Raw genomic sequence first — 27,406 nt, 5'->3', positions numbered from 1 at the left:
GTAAAGAAAACTCCAGCAAAATATTACATCACTGTGGGCTTTTTTACATTCATTCTCCAGGATCCCCAAACAAAACAGAATATTATTTTTCTCCACTGAAAAATATTTTTCCTTTTACCAACCCAAAGTTATTTTAGATGAGAAACATCTCCCATGCCTCTCAACCTCAGGGTTTACAGGAATAGCAGTCAGTTACCCGGTATGCAGTTTTTCATCACCTTTAGGAGAGAAAAACATTTGATGTACACTGAAATAATTTAACTCACCAATAAACGGAATTGAAGCCAAAGAGTCACCAGGTGGGCTGGAACTTGATGCTTTCCTTTCCTCAATTCTTTTTATGTGGACTTCTCTCCGAGCATCGTTAGGTAACCAACAGGTAGTGTCCGAGGCTGCCTCTTGGTCATTTACAGCAAGAATGTAGGACTGATGCCTCAAAGGCTGGGGAGTTTGGTGGCCAGAAGGTGATTTGTCCCGCATGACCACTGTGTCTTTGTCATTTCCCTGAACATCCATTTGCAGACTTTCAGACTCATGAACACCTTCCCTTCCAATACCATGAATCTTTTGTCTGATGGAACCATCTACGTTGTCAGAGGTAGTTAAACACTCGCTTGTTGGCTGAACAAGTTTGGCAGAAGCTGGAGCCAGAGGGGAGGGCTGGATGGTTTTACCAGTTTCTGGTTTGTGATCTGGGGCACCTTCAGCTCGGATCCTTGACTGTTGGTTTAACAGACCGCTTTGATGCAAGTGATTTACTGTTCTTTGGTCTTTGCTGGTAATAGCATCCAGGCCCTGGTTAAGGGGAATCGATGGTTTTGCTGCATAGGGAGCTGAGTTCTTCAGAGAGCTACTTTTAGAACTTCTGGCTGGTGTGAGACACAACCTCTCCTGTGAAACACCTGCAGATTTTGAAATTCCCCCAGGAGTTTGCGAATCACGAGAAGGCTGTAACATTTTAATATCTGGTGAAACTTTCTGAAAATGAGAACCAGGCAGAGAAGCTCTACTACCTGTTCTCCTGTTGTCTGAAATATAAGTATTCGGAGCAATAGGAAAATTTTGACCTCGAAGGGACATATGAAATGCATGTTGTCTAGATCTGTCATAAATACCTCGCCGATCATCTTGTTCAGTAAACCCTGTCCATTTGTAAGTCTTTCTCCTATCTCCACTTGCATCTGCAATCATATTCTCAGAATGAAAATTTTCTAGCACTTCACCCTGTTTGCTGAGATAATCCCATGACCGAGCCCTGTGATTCCTAGCATTGGCTGAAGGCGAAGTCAGAGTATCTTGTGAAGCACTTCGTGGCCATTCTTTCATCAACACGGGATCTTCAAGCCTTTCCTGGGATACGCTTCTCTGCCGGATCTGGACAGACTGCGGAACCCTGTCGTGAGAGGTGCTCCTGCGCCGTACCTGAGAAGCAGTGCGATTTGGCACCACCTGATTATACTCAGTTGTGTTCTGAGAAGCTGCCCTTAAGCTGTCTAACCTTTCCTGTATTGTTCTGGAGCCATACATGTGCATGCGCCTATTATCAATGTACTCCTTGTAAGTTTTGTAGGTCTTCCAGTCTATATGCTGGTGGGAGGTCGGAGAACTGTAGTGATTAGTAGAGACTGAAGGCGAGTCTGTGGCTTGAGTAGAAGGTCTAGTGTTTGGGATGCCTTCCGGACATACTACATAATTTGAAGCTTTACTTACTGTTACAGTTGTATCAACAGGTCTTGTTATTGGAGTCTGAGGAAGTACAACGGCAGTGGACACTAAAGATGGTGGTGATGTGGTGGTCCATGCTTTTAGACCAGCTTGATCTTTTACGCCGTATCTTACTTCCTCTGTCCTGTGTGATGGACCAGCATGGTTATTTCTGCAAGACGTCAAATCTACAGCCTTCTCAGAAGGCACTATAACAGTCCTTACAGTTTCATTGCAAACGCACACGGCTGTATTTGATTTTGCAATGTCTGTTGGCGATGGAGGCACTTGTATTTCCATTCTGTAGGCCCTCTCTGGCTGTGTCAATGCCCGGACCGGTCTACTGACTTGCTGTTTCCCCAGTGAGAAGTCAGAAGGGAGCTTGTCTCCAGCTTGTGCCTTAACAGAGGCTGTGGATGTCAGGCGTGGATAACATATTGGTGGTGGTTCAGGTATGTTGTGGGCATTACCACTGTAGGCTTCGTTGCCTTTCAGGTAGGCATCTTGGGAATACGCCTGTGGAGAGAAGACTGAGTGAGTATTCAGTAGTGAGGGAGATGGAAAAGTTCACCATTTAGTATTTGTATAATCAAGCTTCAAGGGAGGGGAACACAGGTTCAAAATTCACACTCCCTCTAATTTCAGACAAAATGTTAGTTCAAAACATAAAACCAGCATTCCAGCCCCTTAGTGAGGAGAAACAGAACAAGCAAAATCGTGGCATACATTCCTTCCCTGAACAATTAAAAAACTGAACTGATGACCAATTCTAGGAAATACTGCAAGTAGGGCACTGAGTCAGGTTTCTCAAAATCCATGAGCACACAACAGTATTTTTCTCCCCTTTAATTCTGCTTTATAACATGATACTTCACACATTGTTCTCGTTTAAGCTTCCCATTGCTGGAAACTAGCATTTCACAGGACTCAATAGGTTAAAATGCTGCATAACTAGCACTAGAAAATTCTCTATATACTTAGGGTATAAAATAACTCTGTTCACTTATTGCAGTACACATGAAAAGTACAGACAAATAAATATACATGCACACACACTCCTCTAAGATGTCTTCTACATAAAAGCTACTGTTCCTAAACATATAATGAATAAATTGAAGCAGTAACATATTGTTGTGAACCAACACCCTGTAAGTCATCTTATATTTTACAGGATACAGCAAGTACATGGTACACAAATTTTACTGCAAAAATATTAATGATATTTAAAATTTTTAACTTTGAGGTAAAAATAGTATGAAAATTCATATTCACCACTGCCCATGCACTATTGAAACCCAAACTGAAATCTCTAATTTCCTTTGCATCTCCATGCATAACAACCTGACTCCGAAGAAAAAAATGGTTATATTATACTTAGTACATTTCTGCAGCATTTCTGAAAGTAGCATTTGTCATTGTGAAATTAACAGAACATTCAAAATAATATATCGATGAGAAGCATACAGCATACTTAAACAATATTCTATTATTGAAAAACTTCAGCATGACTTTGTTCAGTTTGAACATAATGAAATAAAGAGCCAATGCAGAGCCTGCTAATGTAACAGAAGATTAAAATAATTTCTCAGGGCTTTTATACATTTAGGAGTGCTATCATATCACAGCATTTCCTGTTCAAACCATAACATGCTCAATTCCAGTATATCAATGAGCTCTGCCTTAACAGCAGACAGTTATAAAAGCCCAAGTGCAGCCATAAAATTAACACAGAGCAAAGTAGAGAGGAGGGCGAGGCATTTACAATACTGCTGCAATGTTACACCGAGCATTAGTGAAGTGCAAAATATTAAAGCACACTGAGAAAAAACAGACCAAATAACACAGGCATAAACCACAAATCAAGAGATCAGCATTATGAAGAAAATTCAGCTCTGACTATCTAGCTCATTACCAAACTTGCTGTTTCATATTCTTGCTTCTCACAAATCATTAAGGAAAACATGCCTTACAAAACCATCAGAGAAATGGCTACTGTACATTTCTTACCAGTGCTGTGACATCCTTTGTAAACTGCAGCTGGCAGAAAACAGGAAAACACAGTAAAAACTGCTTACAGATGTAAAGACAGAATTATCTTGTCATATTGATGTTGACCATAGCAAGCTAAAAATACAGCTACACTGATTTCACTGGAAGGTACCAACAGACATAAAGGGCAGTAGAGCATAAAAAATAACTTCACCCTCCTTGTGAGCATGTCCATCTCAGGCTTTAATCTGCTCCTTACATTTATCCTGTACCTTTACAGAAAGCAAAATACGTCTGTGCCATTTTGCCTTGTGCATCCCTACAGCTGCCTGCAGAGAGCTCTGGCTCCGTGCAATGAGATTTCCCTTCCACTACAGCAACATCACTGTCTCTCATTTCCCTGGGCTGCTACCATCCATCCCTGCTTCCTGGTGACGAAACAACGGCTTTATTATGCACTTAAAACAGCACGCCCCTTCCTCACGTATATCCGAACATGACCATGAACTGTCAGCTGACTGCAGCTGCTTTCAGGCTGTACATCTGAAATTAGAGGAATGATGCTGCAGAAATACTCCCCTCATGTGATTTGTAATTTTTTTACCTCCACTCATAGTAAAAAAAATCAGGACAGGCTTCCACTGACACATTTAAGGGGGGAAGGAAAGTATGAAGATAAATATTTCTAAACCTTTAAATAAATGGCTATTTAAGATCTTGATGGGCTGAAGAATTACATTTAAAAAATCTGAACGGATGCTGAAGACTCAAAAACAGATTGAGCAAGATCCTTCTGGCATGCAAGACAAACAAAAATCATCATATACAGCCCCCTAATCAGAAAATAATTATCAATTTATACAGCTGATAAAACAGCTGATATCCCACTTTCTCTGGGATGTGCACACATTACAACAAGAGAAAATACCCCATTTATGTTTTTGTAAAACATTTCCCTGACAAACAATGCTTCATTGACTTTGACAGCAGAAAGGCTAAATTCCAAAGCTGGTATGATCTGATTGTAGCCAAAGACGACAAGTGAGTGTAAAAATAAGTTCTCAGCTCTTGACAAAATTTATCACAGGTATTAAAATATCACCTTCAGAAGACAGCATTCCCACAGGGTTCCAAATGAGATCAGCTAGGTTTTCTCCTTCCCCAAAAACTTATGTTTCCATGACTGCAGGTATATCCAGACAGACAGACTGCCAGTTCTGTGTTAAGACAGTTACTGCAAAATGTATTTCTCCTCTCAATCTCATTTCACCCACTACCCAAAAAAGCACTGAAACAAAGCAGAGCATACTTCCAAAAAAGAGGAAGTTCACAGACACGATTGTTATACTTCCACAAAGAGTATTTGATATCTTTGTTTCATAACTCTGATTAAGGGCCTACAGATAATAATGCAAATTACAAAGAAATTGATGGATCTGTCCTGCAAATGTCACACTGGAGGATGTATTATCAGCCTTTTTATTAATGAAATATTTTAAGTGCGTTAAGCACAAAGTGATTATATTTTCAGAAGAGATTTAGAGACTAAGAAATATGAAAAAGACCAATGTATTTATTCATTCATACATTGTTTTGATATTTAACCTATTTTGCAACCACATAAAACACAGCTTGAGTATTACTCTCTCTCTTTAATTTCTCTAACAGTAAATCATTTGAAAAATGCTACCTTAATCTCTAAGTGATTGCAATAGGACACATTGCTAAAAATGTCATTAGGGCATGGCTGAATTTTAAGTGTTTACAGTCCTAAAACAAAAACCAAATCGACCAAACAAAAAAAGGCTCACAACTTTGAGAACAAAAATTGTTTTTTAATAACCAGATTAGTGATGCTCCTGATTCAGACACCAGCCAAGCCATTTCCATTTCCAGAACTGGATACTCAGCAGTTATTCAGAAGTCCTAACATGATCCAAAAATTAGTCTAGATGTTTTACGAGCTCTTTTTCCCCTTCTCAAAACAATGGCAGTTTCAAAAGACTACCATACAAATGCAGCAATTTATAGTGACATTAATTGCTCTGACGGATAACAGCTCTGCAACAACTACTAGAAGAAAATTGCTGCTCTTACAGTAAGAACTCAGCATGTTTCTAGTTACTGGGTACCATTTCTTCCCACCTTGCAATCTGGTTTTGTTTGCCCCAAGTTTGCAAACTTGTGTGGTAAAGGATTAATTTCTTACTGTGAATTTGTAGAACCACCAAGGGTTTAACTCCTAAGGTAAAAACATTAATGCCACATGACAGGCAAAATACATTTTAAGCAAATAAACAATTTTACAAGGTACTTAATTAACCACTTAAAATTCAGCTGAAGGGCTTTGGTCCCACTTTTACCCCCCCGATTTTATGCATGGGGATTCCTCTGGGAAAGAATCACGGGGAAACCCTGTACTTTCAAAAGCTCAAACTGACCATATCCTACACCCACTAGCCCAAATCCATGAAAATATGCAGCCCTACTTTCACTGATGGGTGTGCTTCATTCCACTTCACTACAGGATGAATAACAACACAATTTCAACAGAACTATTCACTAAATTGGTGATAAGCATTTTGATGAATCACACACTAACATGCCCAACTCCTTGCAAGACTGAGCTTGAGGCATTCTTCTTTCCTTCTCCAACCAGTTTGGCTTCAGATTTTATTTCTTCACTAGTAAATTGTTCTCTTCCCTGGTCTTAACCTAATCTCACTGTCATCATGAGTATGGAAACTGCACACCAGAAAAGGTTCACCGCTCTCTTAAAAGGAAACATTTTCTAGTTACAGTTTGTTCTAACAAGAATGTTAGTAATACAGCTCAAGTGCTTTCATTTCTCTCTGAGACATCCCAACATCATAGTCAGATAATGTTATTTGAAAAAAAAAAAAAACAAAAATGCATACCCTTTCTTCCTAAAGGCAGTGCATTTTTAGTATACAAAATTTAATGCCTTAGGCCAAGTAAGTTTTATTTCCAAATACAAGCTGTGTAAGAGACTCTCTTGTAAACCTTGTAACCCTCCTAACCTAAATTGTGGTTAGGAGGGTTGATGCAAATGGTACTGTCTAACATGCATTGTTTGACAACAAAATTTAAGTCTCTTCTTCTAGGTCACTGTGTCTTCACACCACACCCTGCCTTCCATTGTACTTGCTGCCACAGCTTTAATATTAACCTCTGTGCACATCAGTAACTCAGCACAAAACCTGGAAGTAAAAAAGTGCTCCAAGTCTCTGGACGAAATACAGCCAGAAAAATGTCTGTGTCTTTATTAAAAGATAAAGCAAATGAAAGTATTTCACAGTTTGCCATGTTGCTCCACTAGGTCTGATGCAACTGGATGGTCGCAGGAAGAAAAACAAAATTAAACTGGCAGTCTTTAACATTGAAGCCAACTGTGGGCAGACCTGTGGTCAGAGACACGAGGTTACTGGGGCATGTACAACTCTAGGATACATTTCCTTATTTAAGGTTTTTTTGGTTTTGTTTTTGTTGGGGTTTTTGGTTGATTGGTTTTGTTGGCTTTTTTTTTTTTTTCTGTTGTTAGAGGGGTTTTTTTCCCTCTTTTTTTCAATTTGTTTTAATTACAGGTGCACAGCTGGAAATTTCAGGGTACTATAAGGCCTTGAGTGCCACCAAATCCCACAAAAACTCTAAGTTCAGAAATGATAATGCAGCACTCTCTTCTCTGCTGTACAAATCTTCCAATATACTGGAAATTTCCGTATCACCTGACTAGAAAGAAGGAAATACAAAAAATAAAATCTGTGCTTCAGTTGACTTTTACTCATTTTCCTGGTCATTCCCATCTAGGATTTTTGGTTCCCCTACTATCTATGACAAAAGAAACATTTCTGTTCAAATGTGGTAAACATTCAGTTACTGATCTGCAGCTTCATTGGTCTGTAATCCTGAGGAAAGATTAGGATTTAACTAAATTTATCAAAAACACAGTAGTAAACAGCCCCCTTTTATTTCCACCTTTACCATTATTCACAGAATGTTCAATAACATCTTTCTGTAAATGAAACTGCCAAGTTCCTTCTGGAAGGCTAAGGAACATTTCAACAGATTTGGACACTAATAAAATATAACAGTGACAACACCTAAGACCAGAAGTAACCTCTTACCTTTAGGTACAATTCCTGTAAGGAAAAGTTTTTTTAGAAATTAGATTGGAGATAGGCTAGAAGTTAGGTAAGATGAACTTTTCAGTGAGAAAAGTGCTAGAAAATGAATGGTGAAAAAAAAAAAAAGGATACCTTACCTATAGTATGTATGTTTATACTCAATATAGTTACACACATCTACAAAATAATATCTACATATATTTATCTGTAATAAGAATCATATATAATGATTAATATGCTGCATTACATAGTTGATTTGTACTTCCCAAATAAACAGCTCCAATGCAGATCATATAAAAGATACCATTTTTCAAAGAGTGGTATTTTTAAGTACCTGGTACTTAGAAAATCAGTAACTTGAAGGCTGTATTCTTTTTGCATACACAAGGAATTAAGTACATTCCAACATGAAAAAGTGGTCCAAAAATCCTGCATACAGAGGACATGCTAGACACAACAAAGCCTACTGACAATACATAATAATGCTCACCTGTAAATAGGCTTAGAAAACACAATTTACTCTATGGAGCATCTTTACATTCATTATTTTCCACATAGCACAAAAAACTTTTGAACAACTGGAAAGCTGTCAAAGTTTAAACAGTATTTTAGTATTAAACTTGTTATCCAAAGGCTACAAAACAGCAACAATTTCATTGAATACACTTGAGAAATATGAACTATTTGTAGTTGACCTAAATGTGTCTTCTCATTTGCATGAAGTCAGCAGTACTAAAACCTACAAGATGCCAAAATTCTGTCAAAAAAGGTTAAGAATGCTACAGAAATTGCATATAGATGCATCAAATCTGAAACACCAAGGATAACATGACATAAAAATAATCCTCCTCTTCCTAGTTTAAAAATGGTCATATACCTAAAAATGTTTCAAAACAGTATCTTTTGATAAATATAAGTAAATTTATCATAAATTTGAGGAGGAGCATGAAAAAAACCAACACATACACAGCTATCAAGAGTTCAAGATTTTGTGATGGATATAGATGCTTTAAATATCCTTTTCCCCCTCCACAAAGTGACATTTTCAATCATACAAGCAAACAAACACGAGTGACATTGGTTTCACTAATGGCAGGATTTCACATGTAATTCCCTTCCAAGTAAGCACTGTTCATATGCCTCAGAGAGCAAATGGCCTGGGGATTGGACCACTTCATTGTTACTACTGATGAATGGATTTGAAGCCCTGTTTTATGGAAATTCCATATACCAAGAGGTTCACAGACATATATGGATATTTCTGAAGACTAAACTCAAGGTTTATAAATAGCAAACTAAGGATAGAAACAAGCAACTGTGTTTCTAGCCCTCAGTCATGAGCACATGGAGTAGACTGCCAAGTACTATAACATTCAGCACAACCAGCATCGTTCCTGAATATAATGAAACTATTCCATCCTCTTTGCACTAGATATACCACTTGTTAGCTCATACTACAATATCCAGTAGTGCTTGGAGTTTTGCTATTTTTACAGCATACTGGTATTTAACACCAATTTACAAGGAGCAACACTATTTGAAGACATTTACAGTGACATATGTCACAGAAAACTAAGTTATTTAACATTCTCTAATAGCTTATATAACACAACTTCAGGTGTTTTTCCTCTATTATAATTCAGAGGAATTGTACAGAGTCTTCATTTTACTGAAGTTACTGAGAATGTACTGTCTCAAAAGATTGAAAATTATTTTAGAAGTGCCAAAATCTTTCCTCCTTTGTTGTGGGCTAAAACAGATACAATTACAGGCCACAACTGACAGACTCTGTTGTAAGATGCAATTCAAGTTTATCATCTTTTTCTCCACAAGTTGCAGCTCAGCCATCAAAGACTGACACTTGGAAACATATATACTGAAGTGTCCTGTGACAGGACTGAATGAACAAACTGCTGCTATCAGAGGTCATTTCCTATAGGCCCAAGTACACCCAGTGCTCAGCCTTATGGATACAGGAAACACCTGTGCCTCCATGGCTTTCCTCTGGAAAATGCTATGTGCAACTGGCAGCCCTCAAGGGCAAGTTCACTTTATCCCAAACAAATGCATCTTAGCAAACAGTAGCATAAAATCCTTCTGTATCGAGGTGACTCACCCCAACAGTGAACAACTGAAGGAACTCACACAAGCTACAGGATCAATGTAAAGCATTTTTTGCAAAATTATGACTTTACCTATCAAACCTAATCCTCTTTCTATCTTCAAGAGAGCAACCTCACATACAAAACTCACAACTCCTATCACATCTGAAAACTCAGAAGGACCTTTTGTATAATGACACCTCAAGATTTTTCATATATCCAATCTTTTCCTAGAACTTCCACAGTCAGGTATTTTCCTCTTTCCTTTACCACTCAATCTTCTCAAGGAGAATGACCTTATTTTCTTCTTGTTAATATCCTTTCCTAACCTGTAATGGCAACAATCACCCTTTTTTACCCTCTGCCCCCATCTCACCTGTTGATATAACAAGTTATATACAACCCATTATTTTTCATGTCTACTTTACCTGAAGTTTGCACTTTGTGTTTTGCCAGGAGAGAGCTGATGTGTTTAAGACCTTTTCATCCAGACAAATACAAAATGTTTAACTTCAAAACTACAACTCCTGCCTTGTCCAGATTCTTACACTATTATGGCTATAAGACTGCATTAGATGCATAGGACATTCAGATAATTTAAATGCTACTATTATTCCTGCATTTATACGTATTCACAGTTCCAATTAAAAAACAAACAAACCAACCAAAAAACCAGCCACCAAAAAACACCCCAACTTATTCATGCAATCAAAACTCACATCCTGCCCCCAACATCATCTGCCTTGGATTACTGAAATATGTCTTCATCAAATGTTCTCAAAATATCACTTCTATTCTAAAAACCTTGGCTTGTTGTCCTAGCTGGAGAGCTCCTGTACTAGCTTCTACCTTCACTTGAAGGCCAAACAAAGTCTTTTTGTTTTTTCCTTTATCCCTTAATTTGGTCTGTAATAATGGAAAACAGCTACCCATAGGTTTTTCTTAGCACCAAGTCATCTTACTACTTCTGTGTGGATTAGAAAATACACATTTCCAACTACTAACAAGAAAATCTACCCTGCTTGTCGTCATCTCCTCTCCTCCATTTCCAATTAAAAATAAACTAGAGCTTATCAATACACTAGGTGTTATTTTGATTCTTCACAATATGCGCTTACGTATCATGTATTATTCAACGCTCTTTTGGACTTAGAGACACTAAACAGGAGATGAATTATCTTACTATACATGCAGGACCTCAATTAAAATCAAGAACAAATAGGCACTAGTGCAACAAAACATTTACAGCAGTCACAATTTAAAAATTTGGTAATAACCTTTGGCCAATTCATCATACTTCTTAGTCCACTCACAATTACTGAGTTATTAACAAAGGCTTCATATGCTAGTTTTTAAATTCAAATTCTTTAGAACTAGAAAATCTAGTTAAAGGAAGCAATCTGATGAATAAATTCTAACACAATTAAATGCATCCAAATTACAGTAAAAATATGAACAAGATGTATTTTTTAACATGCTAGAAATATCATATGAAGACAGTACTCCGTACATTTAGATTCCCCTGAAATTTCAGGCACAGCAACAAGGTAGGAAAATATCTAAGAAGTTACAAAGAGATAAATATTAACTCTAATTACTTGCTGATAGCACACTTCAAAGGCTTTGTAACGAACAACAGAACATTTTTGTTAAGTAATATACTCTCTGAACAGAAGTTTCATAAACATACCAATTGAAGGATGTCCTCATCTTTTGGCATAACACTAAGTTCCAATACGCTGTCACTGAAAGACATGGGGAAAAAAAGAATCACAGATAAGCTTTCAGAGATTTTCAATTCTTATTGCAAAGATAATCCATTTACTTCCATAGAGGAAAACTCTTCAAAAACTCCAACACTCAGCTATTATGACAAACACCTGACACAACAAAAATAAACACTGATTTCCTCTAGAATCTTAGAAAAGAAGAGTAGAAGAAAAATCTGACTGAGCCAGTTTATTGAGCCAACACACTGGTTTGGGTAGTTTTATTTACCATTTTTTTTTTCTTTAAGTCCTAAGGTACACTACTTGTTTAGAGCTTCTTGGACAAAACAATGTGACAGATCTGTGAATAAAAGCTAAAACTTTCCTCTTTCTTCAATTTAAAACCAAAGTTTCATAGCACTTTTTAAAATTGCTGTGGTGACATCATAATCACCATCTCATTTGAAAAGAGGAGCAATACCACGGCCAGTATTGACCTACACATTTCCACTCCAATCACCTCCTAGCAGGATCAACTTAAACAGTCATTCAGATCGTATCTGAAATACAGATGAAAAACAGTTGCTATTTCTAAGTGCTGCATTTGTAATCTGACCTGCTGAAACCACAAACAGCAGCGCCATAAAGATCCAGGAATCTGAATAGTACTATCAGAGTGACTCAAACACAAGAAAAATCAGGACATCAAATGTACAATGTACCAGCTACCCAGTCAAATATTTTAAAAACAGTGAAATCCACAGTTGGTATCTACCAGAAATTAGGTAATTTCACAAGCAAGAGAGAAGCATATGCTTGCAACATTGGATACAGAATAGGTGAATTTATTATCTCATCTGAGATAATGGAATAATCTGTTCACATTGATTAAATGTGAAGTGGAACAGGTACAGAAAAGGGCTGCACTGCAAAAGACTAACGTACAGCCTATTATAACAAGGCCAAAAAACCAAAATGAAGTTACTGTGACTGTTACTTAGAAATCTCACATGTAAGAATTTTAAAAGGATATTTAAAAAAACCTGACCAGTATCAGCGTAAGTATCAATGCAACCTAAGCGGCTATCTCAGAAATCAGCTCATCTGCACTGTTTAGTACACTGCATTAGGTGAGGAAACACAAAAACCAGCACAAAGACTGATGTCGCTATACAGGGCGACACAGCGCAAGTACCACGACTCCATCAGAAGGGTTCATAAAGGGCGTTTATTAGAGTAACTGCTTACTTTTATAGTTCTCCAAGATATTTACATTTACTTAACACATACATACATTGCCCATTGGTAGTAGAAAAGAAACAAAGTTCTTAATAGGTGGACAAGGAGCAACGTCATTCTGTGAGCCAGCTAGAGTCCGTACCTCTTAACTTTCTCTCTTTCACCATGTTCCCATGGTGACAACCTTGGTGCCTTCTTCAGGAGAGATATGGGGCTTTCCTTATCTTTAGGAAGCCTTCGCTGGCTCACAAGAACAGCACAGAATGTCTTTCCTACAGACTGGCCCAACTACAGGGCACACTGATCAGCCTATGAAAGCAGTGAGAAGGGACTTCAGTTTATTTGTGCAGAATAGAAAGCCATCTTCTCAAAATGTAATGTGTGATTTATTATGCTTTCTTATATGAAAAATGTTTCTATTTTGTGGTTCCTTTTCCATTTTCTAGCAACCACAGAGGTAAGGCTGATTTCCAAAAGCAGACTAAGGGTATTTGGTTTCACAATCTTTTTAAACCACTATTCATTTTGGAAAAGAGTGTTCTCCAAGCAGTGTAAAATTACTTCAGTCTTAAAACTGAAGATCAGCAGTGATTTAAGTTGCCTTTTTTTTTAAAGTCCCCACATATCTAGGTAAAAGTAAGTCTTCAAAAGCCTTGTGAAGATTATTTTAAAATACTGAATTATAAGAAACAAGGAAGTATTGACTTCAAGTGCACTTACAATAGCATTTCCCATACTGACTGAATGCATGAACAGCTTGAGGCATTTTTAACAAAGTGTTCAGATTTCAGTTCTACACATGGATAGCATGTATGTAAAAATCAGATCAGGCAACTGCTTACTTGCAGGATGAAGACCTTGGATGTCAAAAATATGACAGCATTGCTCCTCTTCCTCTTTATATAAAAAAAAATATAATTTGACACAGAACAAACCATACTCACTGAAGTAATTTGCATGTTTCTCCTCCTCCCCCTTGTTAAGAAAGTGATTAAATCCATTTACACAATTAGCATCTTCTTAGAAGACATTCAGAGGACTAAAGGGTTCCATTCAGAAACAATGTTTTACATGTAACTAATAACTACTTAATTATTCTATTCCTGTTTGCCTGAAGAACCTTTTGGAGACAATTTGGATGTTCTTACTTCATATTTTGAGACATGCTCTCAGGATATTTTTTAATTCTTATATCAGAAACAAAAAGCATTAAGCAAGATTTCTGGTTTATTGTACAATATACTGTAAATGCAAATTGTGAACTAGAAAGTGTTAGTAAGAACCACCACACAAAGTGATAGTCTACACTGGAGCTCCAGACACAGTACTCAGGACTCTCAGAGGTATTTATCATTCCAATTACTTTAATTACACATTCTGAGAGTTAAATTCAAATGTCTTGATTCCAAGTCATCAAACTAAAGCAGTAATGGTAAAGTCTATCTTCTCATGCATTATTTTGTATTAATGAAACAGATTCAGTAGCTAAACTCTATACATTCCTGAGTAATCCAAACACTTTCAAGAACAGTTTGAAAAGAGAAACAAGCAGAATAGACAATCATTCAAATTCCCCAGTTTAAGAAAAAAAGGCGAGGGGGAAGGTAAGTTGCAAATCAGAATCTGTTTCTTCTTTTATTTGGAATAATAAATAATTGACAGAGCTTATATTAGCAATCAATATATCTCCAAGTTGATTATATATGTAAACAGCTAAGAATAATTTCTTAATGGACCAAAATGGACCAAACCAGCAACTATGGGCAAAAAGTAGGAAATATAGAGTTAAACGTGTAGTCATGATTAATCTTACAGGACTGTAGTTAATTCTAGCAACTCATCTGAGGTGTGCCTTTCATCTCCCAGAGGAAATAAATAGTGTAACTTTAGATTTTTTTTGCTATCGCCAAGAAGAGGAAAATAGAAAACATTCTAGACACAGCTTGAAACTTTTCTGGGAACAATAATGTTCAGCATGTCTGAATTATATCCCATCCTTAAGTCCCACTGGAAGATACTGATATCATTTCATCTAAAGCAGCTACATTCTAATGTCTGCAGCATTATATAATGAAGACAAGCAGCTAAAATTGAACAACTTTTTAGAAAAATAATAAGCATCCATAAAAATGGAGCCACAGAAGTAATCTAAAAAGATCTGCCAGCCTGCACCGAGTTTTATTGCAAACAGCTGAACAGTGAGCAATGGGGAAGCTCTCTCTTTAGAGAGAAGAGAGGATGAAATGTGTTGTAACCTTAAAAACTGCTCTGAAGATGAGTAAAATGACAAAAGAATAAGCATTTACAGTCATCAATATGTTTGAATAAGTAATTAAAAACAATAGAAGTACAGCAATTAAAATGTCTAGAAAACCAACATACAACACATTAAGACTATGAGGAAAACTGTCTTTAGTCATAAAAAATAATTCAGCAGACAACTCAGCCTTTCAAAAGCCTTTCAGCAAGCTGCTTTCACAAGGCCAACTAAAGAAGCCAAGGTGTGCTGGATGAAAGATCAGGTAAGACCCAAAACACAGCAAAAACAGTATCACTGGGTGTTTTTAATGTGAAGACATACAAGAGTGAATTTGCACAAGGCCAACCTATCAAGAATTACTGAATCAAGCGATGAGGATAAACCCTGCGGTTCAGCAACCTCCTGAATCAAGGATTTATAGAAAGTGGGCTGGTATTATCTGACCACTCAATCACTCTGTAGTTTCAGTGTTTTCACAGACTTCAAAGAAATCTTTACTGTGTATTATCATAGAGCATAATGGCATAACAGACCATCAGTCTGGCCCAGGTGGCAATGCTAATGCAAGAGCAGCATGCACCATAATGCAATTTTATTTGACATGAAATGGCAGCATAAGTTTTTTACTTCTTATGTTCAGACCAAACTGCTCTGAGCTCAAAAATACTGTTTTCAAGCAAAGAATGACAGCTGATTCTTCAGTCACATGAGAAGTACTGTCTGTAAGCTGCAAGATACACCTGATGAGGAGTCTGAGCTCTCTTTATGGATCAGAATTAATATTTATCTGTTTATCCTAAGAGGTTCAGCTGTAGTCTTCCTGAGGGTTGAATATGCTGTATAAAATGCTCAAGGATACACATGACCTTTTGTTACAATCTTCTGTGATGTACACATCTGGCTCGAGAAAACAAACTGTTCTCTCCTAACAAACAATAGCACCCCTTCATTCTCCCTGCCCTCATGGAAATCAGGGGGACAGATGCAGCAGTGTGCTACACCCTTCCTGGCTGCACTAGATAACCACTGACAAGGCCTTGTTCAGGTGTCCCCAGTTCACCCACAGTGGGCAGGGGTTCAGTCCTACTGAACAGCTCACTACCTACACTCACTGAAAATACACTCAATTCACAGGCACACCTAAAGTTAGGAATCACTGACCACACAAGCCACTCAAAGATGTGACTGGTCTCCTTCTTGGATTAAGAGTGTTGATTGACTGATCTACATAGTTGGGCATACACTGTATCTTGGGTATACACTATTGTTTAATAGTGCTGCTCGTAAAAATACAAAATAAAAAAACACATTGCATAACTAGTGTTATGCCCAGTGAAGGAAATAAAAAAGCCCATCTGTCCAGCTCTTGTACAGACAGCTTTAATAACACAAAACATGTTTCAGTCTACCTTGACTATCACATCTCTCTGAATACAGTTTTGTTGTTTTTAAGACAACCCAAAACAACAACAGCAAACATCCAAAACAAAACCAGAGAGACACAAACCACCCGAGATGGACACATTTTGAAGAAAATCCTGGATAAAGACTTTACTGAAATAGGAAGATCAGAATCTGACTTCTCCTTCTCCAAACAGTAAGCATACATAAGTTTTAACACGTGACGAGCCAGTAAAAATATGACATGTGAGATGAACTTAGAAAACATTCCTTCATGCTGATCATAATACATCTTTTTGCCACATAACTCATTATTATATTGAAAACTTGTTGTTATAGAACAGAAATTGACACCAAGAAAACTGTAAAAAAGACAGCAGACATAAGGCATGGAAGAGTATCTAGACTCATACACAGACATGATTTCACAAGTGCTTGTGAGTTGAAGGAGCAGTAAATATTAGTATTTTCTTAACTCTGTGCAAGGTTCATAATTTGCTGCAAAACAGAGGAAAGCAAAGATTTACTGCAGATATTCTGCAGGTGTGAACTAGCATAAATTTTTCCGTCAAGATACGCTGACTTTGAGTTCTTAGCTCTCATAAGCAAGGTGGATTTTATAATCTTTTTTTTCCAGTTGACACGTGTATATATACACCTAATCTGTCTATTTTCAGTTCAAACTTCCTCTATAACACTTGGTGTTGGGACAAGTACCAACCATAAAAGGACTGTGGTACAATTCAGCACACCTGTTTGCAAACTTTTCTCAGCAATCAGCAAATATATGAAAAATGAAATAATAAAACTGAGCGTGTGTTAATGAAAATTTAGTAATATGATGACTTTTCAAAACTACCATAAGTGGTCATTTCATGCTCAGTATATATTAAGTATAATGATAATATAGAATATAACACTTAATTGATAATGTTAATACTATTATATACTAAAATAGTGAAAATACTATTATCTTACCTGTTCTGTATTAAAGCAATGACTTGAGAATAGGTCTTCCCAATAACACTTTCTCCGTTGACTTTTATAATTCTGTCACCTGTAGAGGAAAAAGTTATAACTGAAATTAGTTTGTCTAGATGCTTTTTAAACAGATTTTATTTCGTATTTCTATACCTCACGTAATCAAGAATACCCGTATGTTAAATTCAAGGCTAGTCTTCCTCAAAAAACAAAAAAGATTTCTCCAAATATTTTGTTACACCTTCCTCATTTAGAGTTTCGTACACTCTCATAAATTAATTGTCAAAAATATTGTGTAGAGCTATTTTTAGCCTGTGATGAAAAACCTATTCTGTTCTTTTGACCAAACGGTATCTCAGACATCTCTGATCAGAAGAGCAGAAAAGTATCTTAAATTTCCTTATGAGGAGAAAATGGTCTGAAGGATTACAGGCAGGGAGCTTCAAAAAGCTACTGGAAAAAGAAGAGCTGAAAGAAAGTACCCATGCAAAGTGAGGCAAAGGGAATGGCTTTTTTAATACTGCCTTAGAAACTAAAAGCCCTTTTTGTTTTTCTGGCACGATCAAATCAAAGCAAGGAAAAAGCTGTTTACCCTGTCTTGGGGACAATAATGCTTTAAATACTTGTGCTCTGTGGAGGTTCCCCATACAAACCCCATAGATTAACAAACTACACAGATCTGACTTTTTAATTTTGTCTGCACACATTAAGTAAACATCATGCCAATAAACTGGCATGATATTTTCAAGTTTATAAAAGTTTACCTATTCTCCTTCATCCACTGGTTATCTTCTTGCCTGAAAGAACTCTGAGTTTTCTCTCCTGCTTCCTAAGCAATGAAAGAAAGCTTGGTGGCAACAAGCTCTGAACCCTGTCCAGGCTAGGTCGTACTGCAGAACTTCCCCAGAACACACCAGATCCTTCTCTGGGACTTCAACTGGCTCTTTTCCATGTTGTTTAAGAACAGCCTGCAATGTGGGCTACATTGCCACAGATCTTAACTCAGTATTCCCACTAAAAACTATAATTAGGAGTATCATCAGAGTAGGTCATATAATTTTATCTATACTTGTGCAGCTTTTATTTTTCACAGAAGCAGACTAGATTACACACAGCAGTGACACGAGTCTACTTGAAATAGGCATCCCATGGATCTGCCAAAAGATCTGATGGGGACACACTGCAGAACTGGTTACATAAATGACATGAGACAGACAACTCTGCAAGTACAACTTTGTTCTGTTTCAGATCCATAGGAAGGGGAAGTCAGTGCCTGTAGTGCAAAAAGGATACAGAAACATGAAGGCTTTTTCTAACAGCTCTCCGTCAGTCTGGGGGGCTGCTACATGTTTTGATCAAAGTAGAAATTAATCAGAATGGCCCTGCCACACATATTTTAGTTCTTTATATTCCTGCATATAGATAAATGACAGCATGAAGATCAAGACATGGGAAATACAGATCTGTTTCAGATGTTCATATTTCACTATTTTTAATATTTATGAACTCCATAAAAGTCTATTTTTTAATGAAATGTCTTAGAGGTTAAAGATGGGAGAAGTATTACCTTTCTAACTCTAACAAAGTTGATTTTACAGAAGTATTCAAAAATACTTCCAAATGGACTGTCTTATATTTAAGATACCTTTCTCTATTCCTCAAATTTGCAAGAATATTTCAAGTTTTCTGGTGAGAAGCAGCCAAGTAAGCTCCTGAAATGGAGCTCATTTATCATGGTTGATGAAACTTATGTTGAAACTTTCAGTATTACAAAGGACCCTTCAGCAGTGAAACAAGAATTGACAAACAATTTCTTAAACTCATTGAATATTCAAGTCTTTTCATTTGTGTGACTATGAAACAGAGCAAAATTGCATTAGCAAAAAAAATAGTTAGTAACAGTAACAGTTGATTCTGCAAAACAAGAAATGTATACAGTGTCTGCATGAGAGGTTAAGCAATCTACCTGGATGATTATTCCCTGAGTATTTTATAATACCAAGACAGAGATATAGTAATATATTTCACCCTACAATTCATAAACAAGAAATACTGGCATGACCTAATTAGATGTAACTGCTATAAGCAGTGTGTTTAAGAAGATTCTACTTATTAAAAATGTCTTCTCTCATTTATTTTCTGCTCTTTAGTCTGGGCTCCTAAAAATCTCTTCTATAACTAAAAAAAAATATTCTCTACAGATTTCATCTCTCTCAACTTGGCAGACACTGAACACAGCAGAAATTAACATGGTTCCTCTGTACAAATTCAACATATGCTACATTTTATCAAGCCAAAACATCTTTATATAATAGCAATCAAATTCTGCCAAAGTAGCCCTTCTCTAAATAACTATCTAAGGAGGAGTTAAAAAAAAACCAAAACCCTTATGGTGTACAAGAGGGATCTAGAACTGTTTTTAAACTGATCAACCTAGGAACTTTGTATTTCTTTAGGAAGAACATACGAAACTTATTCTATTCCAGTCAATCTGAGGTACATAACTCTTTTCTAAAAATATATCAACATCCCATAATTGACACAAACACAAGCCTTTCACAGAATAGAATTTTAGCACGTTTTTAAGAAACCTGTGTTCATAGTGGCATCCATCTATGTATGCAACTTTATCACCTGTAAGATTTTCTATTCTAATACAGGTTTGGTTTTTTTCTTTCAGCACTTAGGTACAGGCATGACACAGTTCACCAAAAAACCTCCATGTTTTCTGCTCTCCAGTTTGATTAAATGAGCAATTCAACAGAATTTTGCAAGAATAGACAGACTTGGACTGTTCCTATTTGATTTAAAGCAGAAAAAGGAGTAGAGTAGAAAAAATTTATTTAATGTACGAAGACCTGAATGTTTTCAGGTTACTAATTCATCCCAAACCAAAGAAATAGGAGCTTACAGGTATTACTTTCCTTTTTTAACTTTTCTTGATGTATTTTATTACTCTCTTTAAGACAGCAAATAAAAAAGAGTAAGACTTTGGTGCCTTAATAAGCAAAACAAGGTTCCAAGGTGAAAAACACTGGAAGGCAACTTAAAAGCTTCTAAAGGAAAGAACAAGGTTTAAATGGAAGATAGAACTATGTAGTAGCAAACTTAAATCATATGTATTTTACATCATGTACATAAACATGCTATTGAACAGTACCTGTGCACAGCCCAGCTTCAAAAGCAGGTCCACCCTCTTTAACTTGTTTAACAAATATGGTATCCATTGGCTCCAGTCTATTTCTTTGTTTTCCTGAGAAAGAAAGAATATCTCTTAATAGCATTTCATTGTACTGCATTACAATGTTTACATTTTTTCAAATATTTTTGGATGCAATCCTGCTGCATTCACAGAGACATACAAAGAAATAGTAATGTAATGGTAATTGAAAAATTAAATTTTAAAAATCTTCTCTTAGAAGGAAAAAACATAACATTGATTTACAGTTCTCATGGACCACAAAAGTGATTTTCCAACAGTGTTTTTCAGAAATTCCAAGATGAAATCTAAAGTTTTCTTGAAAATTTACCAAGGTTCAAAAAGAAATTTCTAATTCAAATTATATGCACAGCATATGTCTGCACATGCTGTGTATCTGTATATACACAACTTGAAGTTAATCTACAGTAGTTAAATATCATGTACAGCTGTATTTTCTTGCTTTCTCAATACACACTTAAGTTCTATACTTCCACAACACAGGCACCTTTTGGTTTTACATGCCTGTCATCAAAGCTAAGTAATTCTTTGATAAGTAGCCACAGCTTCTGAAAATCAAGATGGGGGGGGGGGGGGGTGTGTACAGTAAAACAAACAAAAAACTCCATGGTTATACAGCAAGCTAAAATACAGTGTAGCTGTCCTACATTTGCACACAGCTGGAGTAAGCCATTTTACAGCATCCACATTCATGGATGGAATTATTATGCCAGTCAAGTTAAAAAACCAAAACCAAACCGCCAAAAAATCCAAATATTCAAGAAGAAAACCACCCAGAAATAATGAAAAATAAATAAATAAATGCATCCATTATGGCCCTGCATGGTCCAGATGCTGTGGCAGAACCTGAAAGGCTACAGGCAGATACACACAGCCTTACAGTGCCAGAGCTGGCTTTGACAGCCTTGGCAACTCCCAACTCCTGGCTCCAGTTTCTATCCCTGTTGCACACTCCCAGCTAAGGAAGTGCCACCTTTGGAGGCTACATGATGAGCCAGCCCAGGGAACTAAACACAGCACAAAAATAAGCTGGGCCTGTGTTCCAGTTTAACAGGAAAACTAAACTCCCACCTTAGTGGAGAGAGAGAGGCTTAAACTGAAGGAAAGGAAGGAATGGCATGAGAGAAAAAAGGAATTGTCTAAAAGTGGCATTGCTGATAAAACAAACTCTTTAAAACTGGCATCATTAGGTTCTAACCATTTCTGAAATGACTGGCCTTTGACTTAGGCACAAGTCTTACGCTTAGGCTTTTGAAAGTACTTTCCCCACAGCTTTAAATGTTCCACTTAAAACGTTTAATAAATCGCAGTAGTATTTACTGAATATTAATAAGGTGCCCCCTTAACCTCTTTTTTTTTAGTTCAGTTTCCATGTGGGCAAAGTTCATTTGAAAAACTTTAATAAACTGCAAAAAACCAGACCACCCTGTGACTCTGATTCACATTTTTTAGATCCTGGTTTTAGCCTAATGCCTTTATTGTGCAGATCCTCAGTGTGCTGCCATTTTACCATAAAGCAGCTCAACAAAATGGCTCACTTATATGGCTCTAAATGGCCTTCTCAAAATAGTTCCAGATTGGGAGCAAATAATAAAAAAAATTATTTGATACAATCAGATAAATACTATATATATAAAGCAACTGAATTACAAATCAAGAAACTCCAGCTGGCAGCTCAGTCCCCAAATACTTAAAATTTGATTAGCGAGATACAGCTACAAGACATACAAAATGCTCTTTGTGAGCCAAAGTTAATATCTGTCATTTTTAATCTGCAGATTTAAATAGACACTGAACATGTGATGGGTCTTGTCCTTTAAAAAGCCAGTAACATTTCAGCAAGTTTAGAGAAGCTCCAAGATTAATCTACCCAGATGCCATGAACAAAAGGTTGCTTCAACCCCTTACAAGAATGAAGTTAAAATATGACCTTTTATAGGACCACCAAACATCCTTCCCAGTGTTGCCACTTATATTTTACTGAAGACACATTCACATCTCCTAAAGTGGCAAGAAAAAAAAAAATAATGCAGCTTCCATGGCACATTTAATTTACCACACCTCAGCTTACTTTATAATATACTCTTCAAAAAAATGTTAGTGACCTACTGCTAGTTTGCTTAACACTCAAGTGCTGCTTTATGCCTGGTCCATACCTGAACATGCAAATCAAGAATTCAGGCAGATAAAGCTACTCCCATTCAGTATGCAACACAGAAGTAAAAGGGGAAACTTTCCACAATTTATGGAGACCAGAGACTGCAGCCTTCCCTGACATCTGACCTGCCTGTCAGCTACACTGGGACATTATGGGCATGCACTTCATATTTCTACACTATTTTATCAATCGATTCAGAAAGCTAATTGCACATTAAATTTGGCTCTTTGTCCTACTTGCAGAAGGAGGCTATATTAAACAGTCATTCTTACTTCCTAAAAAAAGGTCAACTACCACACTAAAAATCAATTTAAGGAGAAAAAGTTAGGATAAAAGGTTCAAAATGTTGATTGCATTTGCACATTCATTTCAGAATTCAGCACTATCCAAATACAAGCAGAAACAAGAAGTATTAGAACTCTCAAGCTCTGGTAGGTAAATATATGTTCTTCACTTCTCCTTGATCTTCTACACATTTGGATACAAACCAAATCTTTTTTAATCAGTAACACAGAAATGAACTTCCTTGAATACATAACCTCAATGTACATTTATACTTGGAGTTTGAAACTCAAGCAAAGCTAAGCAATATCTTTTGACAGCAGACGCTAACAGTATTTTTTCAGACCAGCTGAGGAAAATAAATCTTGAAAATGCACACTCAATCATCATAAAAATAAACCTCAAGTAAAATGGATTATCTAATAACTCACATCATGCCTCAAAATTTAACATTCACTACACTCTGATTTAATTATGCCTAAATCTCCATGTGGTCCTGTCTGCACCCAGTTATCAGGCAAAAGCAAGATGCTGCCTAGAAATGAGAGCCTAAACTGCCCTCCCCCTAACAACACAATCTAGAACAGAATATCACAGACAAGTGTTTTACACTAAGTTCTCCAGCTCTGCACTGCATACTGCCAGGATTCATGATTTTTGTTTCTAATATTGAAAAGACCAATTTTTTGGAGCATGCCAGCAATTCCTGACAAGGTGATACAGCAAAGAACAGCAAAAGCACCTCAGACCTCTAGTCTGTAAGACACATAAGCCTTAGCCTTATTTGTGCTTTTCCAGTGCTCATTACTGCATATGATTTTTCCTCCTTCCTCCTTCTCCATATTTTTGTAAATAAAACAACACACTTTGCAATTGAGCATTACATTGCAGGCTACCAGCAAATACAACAATTTCTCCCAAATCTTCAATGGCAAATGAAAAATAAGACATCATGCACATACAAAGAACAGACAAAGTGTGAGCTGCCAGTAACACATTCACATATGCAAGGAAACAGCAAAGATGAAAAGCACAACTACTCTAAAAAGAACTTCATTTGTACTTCATTCTCCCTTAAATGTAGCTATAAAGAGAGATGTAGTCTTACATTAGGGCAATAAAAAGAAAAAAGCAAACAAAATTGGTAAGTATACAACTCAGCTGATCAGAAACTGAAAAGCCCATCAGGCTGTCTTTTCCTGTATCACTTTTGTAAGCACATGAAGATTTCCAGCTTGAGTAAATGGCCATCAGTCAGTATCAATTCAAAGCCAAGTTTTTGTTCAGACAGTAGTGTAGTTTTGCTAACAGAACAACTAAAATGCTGCTTGCAGGGCAATGACTCCCTTCAATGATGTTATCCAAATGAAAATGTAACTTTAGAGTAAGCAAACTGGTGTCTGAACTTTTAATTCAGAGATTCAGCATCATCAGAAATAAGGAAAGAATAATAAATCCCCAAGTATCGAGAAGGCTCAAGACAAAAATTTATTGGCTTAAACAAGGATAGTAAGGAATCAGGAGAGTCTTAATAAGGTCCTTAGTCTAGACAACCAAAGTTAAGAAATATTAGCCTGAAGAAGCATTAACACGTGTAAATCAAATGCAAGACAAATATAGAAAACTTATTTATTGCAACAAGGTTTTTCTGAGCCAGTATGTTTCTTCATAATTCCATAGAAATCTTCTAATTAATCAGAGACTACATGCCACCTACAATAACCACAGAGATCACAGTAAAATCTAGAAACTAAAATTAGTGCCTTGTTTTAACTTTTGTTCAAATGACTGCAAAATAAAGACTTTATTCATAGCACGTATGATGGAATCATTAATGATCTAACCTTTATACTGCCTGGATCTATGAGCTGAGACTTCAAGTCAATAATGCCTTCACAGTCTGACAGGAGAAAACAAGTCTCCCATGGCAAAGTTACAAGGAAGCTTTCCTGACAAAGGTTTAAGAGGCCACAAGTGGCAGAGGGGAATATGTTGCACTAGCAACCATCACATTTACAAAATAATACAATTCAAACATGCTCTCCTTGATAAAAGAGAGTATTTTTAAAAAATACTACTATTTGTAAACAGAACAGTAGAATTAAGGCTAGGTAACATTTAAATCTGACTTACATCTGGGGGTTGATATTCAGCAAAGCTTCTCCTAACTCCCTCAAATTTGACACAGAAATTAATTTTATCTAGGTGCCAATTCTAGCTTAATCCCCCTAAAAATATAGTCTGAAATACAGCTGCTACAAGGAACATAACTAGTATTGTATCAAATGCAGTAACCATGACTTAGTTTTTAAACTACTCCCCACAGACCAGACAGTATTACTGTACTGCTCTATGATTCACTTGGAAAACAAAATGACATGGCACAAGTTATGCTATCTAATCTACCAACACACTACAACATAGCAACAAGCACTTCGTTCCTCTGAAGCCATTAACCTTTTGATATAAAACACAGATTAAAACATCTGAGTCATAAAGATTATGAAAAGTACAACCTTTACATTCTGAAAAGGAAAGGAAAAAAGAAAAAAAGAATCTCATGCCAAAGTGCTATTGCTGACAGAGCTCTTCCTTTTGACCTGCAGAACACAAACCAGCAAGTGTTGAAACACAGTACAGTACATACTTTCTTACAAAGTCTCTACAACTAGACACTGCTTAAAAACATGCCATTGCTCCTCTTCCTCAAGGGGAGAAAAAAAAAATCTTCTGCTCAGGACAGCTGAACTGTGCTTAGGAATCCACATAATACAGGGATTCAATGAAGTCCACCGAGGTTTGTAAAATAACTTCTGATAGAACATTTTTACTCCCAGTCCTATGCTCAGCAGATAGATAGCAAAAGGACGACTTTCACTTTTACATTTAAGAAACCAGTCTCATGAAACACCTCAGATTAATCAATTAAGACAGGCTCTTATGCACATCTTTCTCTGACTCAAGCAGGAGGAACATTCCTCTTGAGCATGAAGATCTGCAAGTATGCTTTTGGGTATCCAAGGCATTTGAGCTCCACTGGTTCAACAATGCTGAGTGACACTGATTCCTGGGATGCCTTTCAGGCAAGGGGAGGGGAACAGATACAGACACGGCAAATGCTTCAAATTGATTACGCAGTCAAAAACCTGTTCATCATTTCCCAAACTACTCAAAAAAGTCTGCTGAAACTACAGCAGAACTTACATTTATTAACTGAGATTATATTTAACTAAATATAAATCACAAACCTGTCAGGATTACATCTAGCTGAGGGAGGCCTACTACAGATTATTCTGCATATTATAATCTGCAAAGTGAATTTCATACATAGTAGGCATTTCTCCACTAGCAATCCACACTGCAAAAGGAGCCCAAAGGTCTCAGCCCAGTCCCAACAGAGCTTATTTCACCCACTGTCAAGCTCAAAGCAACTCAACTGAAAAACACCAGCTGAAATACAGTGCCAGGGATGAGCTCTGAAAGAATGTGATAAGTAAATTAGTGCTGTTGAGTCATTTAGCAGAGAAACACTTGGCACTCAACTCTCTAACACGGGAAAAATACATTCTTATTTCTCAAAGCACCTCTGGCATTTTGATTAGGCAACTCCAAAATGGTATTTCTTCTTTCGCTTACTTTTCTGTTAAACCATTTGCCTAATACAACCTCAACCCTATTTACGTGCCAAGGTAGGGGGAGAAAATGAGAAAATAATTTGGCATTGTTATAGAAAATATGTAACACAGTTTCAGCTCAGTTACAAACTCTCCAAAACTGTGTTTTCTCACTGCATTATTTGCCATTACTCTGATTTTATTAAATTCTCTCAAATGAAACCTTTTTTTAAGTTTAAAATTTAATCTATGATTAGTCTAGAGGATTTACTATAGTCATTAGATAAGCATAGAGCAATACGATTTTTATCTAAAGTGGTCAATCTATGGACTCTCCCTTAAATCCTTGGGAATTACACTTCATGTTTTTATTCAAAGTCAAAGATGATTTGAACTCAACACAAACCACTGAGAAACATTACACATGTGACAAGGTGGAAAATGAGTCCATTAGACATTCTGGATGCACTATAAGGGAACAAGGAATCATCAGGCTCTGGTCTCAGTGGAAAACTGAGTGAGCCCTCTTTTAGCATTCTTAACACTTAGGTATTAAAAAATTAACTTGGATCAAAAATCCACAAAAAAGGGCAATTTACTGT

At 36.7% G+C, this 27,406-nt stretch overlaps 1 protein-coding gene across 8 annotated transcripts in view; it reads right to left on the bottom strand.

Moving 5' to 3' along the window:
• Positions 1-27,406, bottom strand: part of ARHGAP21 (Rho GTPase activating protein 21) — a 114,184-nt gene that overhangs the window by 29,146 nt on the left and 57,632 nt on the right. For 6 of the 8 annotated variants that reach the window (XM_038129636.1, XM_038129638.1, XM_038129637.1 and 3 more), the window contains 5 exons: positions 20,691-20,783; positions 17,528-17,606; positions 11,631-11,685; positions 3,712-3,741; positions 267-2,220 (listed from right to left, as the gene is read on the bottom strand). In XM_038129636.1, the coding sequence (XP_037985564.1) occupies positions 267-2,220; positions 3,712-3,741; positions 11,631-11,685; positions 17,528-17,606; positions 20,691-20,783 (2,211 nt within the window). The remainder of the gene's footprint in view (positions 1-266; positions 2,221-3,711; positions 3,742-11,630; positions 11,686-17,527; positions 17,607-20,690; positions 20,784-27,406) is intronic. The other 2 variants (XM_038129643.1, XM_038129644.1) reach the window with 1 other exon arrangement.

This window comes from Motacilla alba, chromosome 2, assembly GCF_015832195.1.
Source record: "Motacilla alba alba isolate MOTALB_02 chromosome 2, Motacilla_alba_V1.0_pri, whole genome shotgun sequence".
In the NCBI taxonomy this organism is placed as follows: Eukaryota; Metazoa; Chordata; class Aves; order Passeriformes; family Motacillidae; genus Motacilla; species Motacilla alba.
This window is presented reverse-complemented; position numbering and strand designations above follow the sequence as displayed.